This window comes from Etheostoma spectabile, chromosome 20 (genome assembly GCF_008692095.1).
Source record: "Etheostoma spectabile isolate EspeVRDwgs_2016 chromosome 20, UIUC_Espe_1.0, whole genome shotgun sequence".
Lineage (NCBI taxonomy): Eukaryota > Metazoa > Chordata > Actinopteri > Perciformes > Percidae > Etheostoma > Etheostoma spectabile.
The window spans coordinates 26271507-26274254 of record NC_045752.1 but is presented as its reverse complement, the minus strand read 5'-3'; the positions used below and the strand labels follow the sequence as shown (position 1 = coordinate 26274254).

Sequence of the window (2748 nt, the reverse complement as noted above, 5' to 3'; positions counted from 1 at the left end):
TGCCTTCAGAACTGCCTTAATTCTACGTGGCATTGTTTTAACAAGGTGCTGACAGCATTCTTTAGAAATGTTGGCCCATATTGATAGGATAGCATCTTGCTGTTGATGGAGATTTGTGGGATGCACATCCAGGGCACGAAGCTCCCGTTCCACCACATCCCAAAGATGCTCTATTGGGTTGAGATCTGGTGCCTGGGGGGGCCATTTTAGTACAGTGAACTCATTGTCATGTTCAAGAAACCAATTTGAAAAGATTCAAGCTTTGTGACAGGTGCATTACCTGCTGGAAGTAGCCATCAGAGGATGGGTACAATGTGGCCATAAAGGGATGGACATGGTCAGAACAAGCTCAGTAGGCCTGGCATTTAAACCATGCCCAATTGGCACTAGCGGCCTAAAGTGTGCCAAGAAAACATCCCCACACCATTACACCACCACCACCAGCCTGCACAGTGGTAACAGGCATGATGGATCCATGTTCTCATTCTGTTTACGCCAAATTCTGACTCTACCATCTGAAGTCTCAACAGAAATCGAGAAACATCAGACCAGGCAACATTTTTCCAGTCTTCAACTCTCCAATTTTGGTAAGCCTTGCAAATTGTAGCCTCTTTTCCTATTTGTAGTGAGATGAATGGTACCCGGTGGGGTCTTCTGCTGTTGTAGCCCATCCGACTCAAGGTTGTGCGTGTTGTGGCTTCACAAATGCTTTGCTGCTACCTCGGTTGTAACGAGTGGTTATTTCAGTCAAAGCGCTCTTCTATCAGCTTGAATCGTCGGCCACCATTCTCTCTGCTGACCTCTAGCATCAACAGCTTTTCGCCCACAGAGGACTTCGCATACTGGATGTTTTTCCCTTTTCACACCATTCTTTGTAAACCCTAGAAATGGTTGTGCTGTGAAAATCCCAGTAACTGAGCAGATTGTGAAATACTCAACCGACCCGTCTGGCACCCACAACCATGCCACGCTCAAAATTGCTTAAATCCCCTTTCTTTCCCATTCTGACATTCAGTTTGGAGTTCAGGAGATTGTCTTGACCAGACCACACCCTAAATGCATTGAACAACTGCCATGTGATTGGTTGATTAGATATTGCATAATGAGACATGACCAGGTGTTCCTAATAATCCTTAAGGTGAGTGTATATACAGTACATTGAGGCAAAAGGACAAGAGAGAGGAAAACAGGGAGAGGACTAAAGCTTTACAGACTCAGCGACTCACCTGTAGGACAAACTTCTGGTCTATGTACTTTTTGGCAATGCTGGGCTGGAACTCCTGACTCTCCAAGAACCGGATGAAGAACTCGTATACCAACTGAAAGGAGGAGGGGGAGAAGATAAGGATGGCCGTGGGAGGGACAGAGGGAGCACGGTAAGAGAGTTGTTAATGTTCAAAAAAACACTAACAAACTCCCTGCTGTACAGCAACAAGCTGATCAAGAAATACCAGAAAAATCTGACAGCCTGGCTCTAGACCTGGACCCAGAACAAAACCCTAAAGACCACCAGGACAAATCCTATTCTATCCTACGGCCTATATGGTACCGTTTGGTACAGATCCTTGCAAAAGTCACACAATAATCATGGAAATTGTATTCATTTTAATATTTTCCGTTGAAAACTATGCATACAAAAATGATCCTTCCCTCCGATATCGTCAATCATGTTGCGATCAGTCAAAATAATCGCAGTTAGATAGTGACTTGTACCTAATACACACACTTTCTTTGCGGCGGTGTTTACCTGTAAGTGTGGCCAGGAGGCCTCGAGCGTGGGCTCGTCTTCCTCTGGGTCAAACTCGTTACTGTCGCTGGGCGGAAGGGTCCGGAATATGTTGTGAGACACCTGCAACAAAAGCACAAAAAGGAAATGCGTATCAGCTCTAACGACTGGTTACAGGTGAGAACTTTGTATGCGTGGTTCCGCAGATGCCCCAACGTCCTAAAACAGGACTTATAACTCATATACAATAATAACAGCACTAGTTGCGTGTTAGCTTTCAGGGCGTCAGGTGCTCTGTAGCCTCCACAACGCCATGTGAATTTTGGCCTGACTTTATCTTTCAGTATCTGCTGTGTGTGTGTGTGTGGGTGGGTGGGTGCGCTGCCTGTGTTCATTCGCTACAAGCAGACAAAACACCCACTGAACAGACATTAGCAACATGCACACAGACTCCACTTCCTTTCAGTTTCCCTCCATGTTTTTTTAAGCTGATTTGTCACAGAGCCTGAAAGATTTTCAATTTGCGTGGATGCATCTTCTCTTCCGTTGGCATCTACTCACATCTTTTCATTGGCTTTGTATGCAATCGAGACGCCACTAAAATCTGCTTTGTGTCCCTGCAGGACGTCGCACCTGACCAGGTTTTCTGTGGCTGTTTTCTCCTGATGTCAGAACTTGACTCAACACACAAAGAACAGAAATATTCACCGCACTAAAATCGGTTCATTTTTTAGAGAAATGTTTCCAATAAAACCCTGCTTTGTTTATGCTGTATTCTGTTCATGCTTTTATTTTGATACAAAAGAGGCAGACTGAAAACAATCTGCATGCGCACTCATTTATTAAGTCATTTATTACAATACTGACTCAAAAAGATAGTTATGTTGACATATTTACAGTAAAACAGTTAGATAAAAAAACAACCCGATTGAAGGCGCATTACTTTGAAACTGCTGTGTTCAGTTTTCCTTTCTGCTGGGACACTCGTGTGTGTGTGTGTGTGTGTGTGTGTGTGTGTGTGT

At 44.3% G+C, this 2748-nt stretch overlaps 1 protein-coding gene across 1 annotated transcript in view; it reads right to left on the bottom strand.

Moving 5' to 3' along the window:
- The window catches only part of ppp2r5eb (protein phosphatase 2, regulatory subunit B', epsilon isoform b), a 46671-nt gene that overhangs the window by 16738 nt on the left and 27185 nt on the right, over nucleotides 1-2748 (bottom strand). Inside the window, 2 exon segments of the mRNA XM_032500638.1 lie at nucleotides 1227-1319; nucleotides 1748-1849. Of these exon segments, the coding sequence (XP_032356529.1) occupies nucleotides 1227-1319; nucleotides 1748-1849 (195 nt within the window).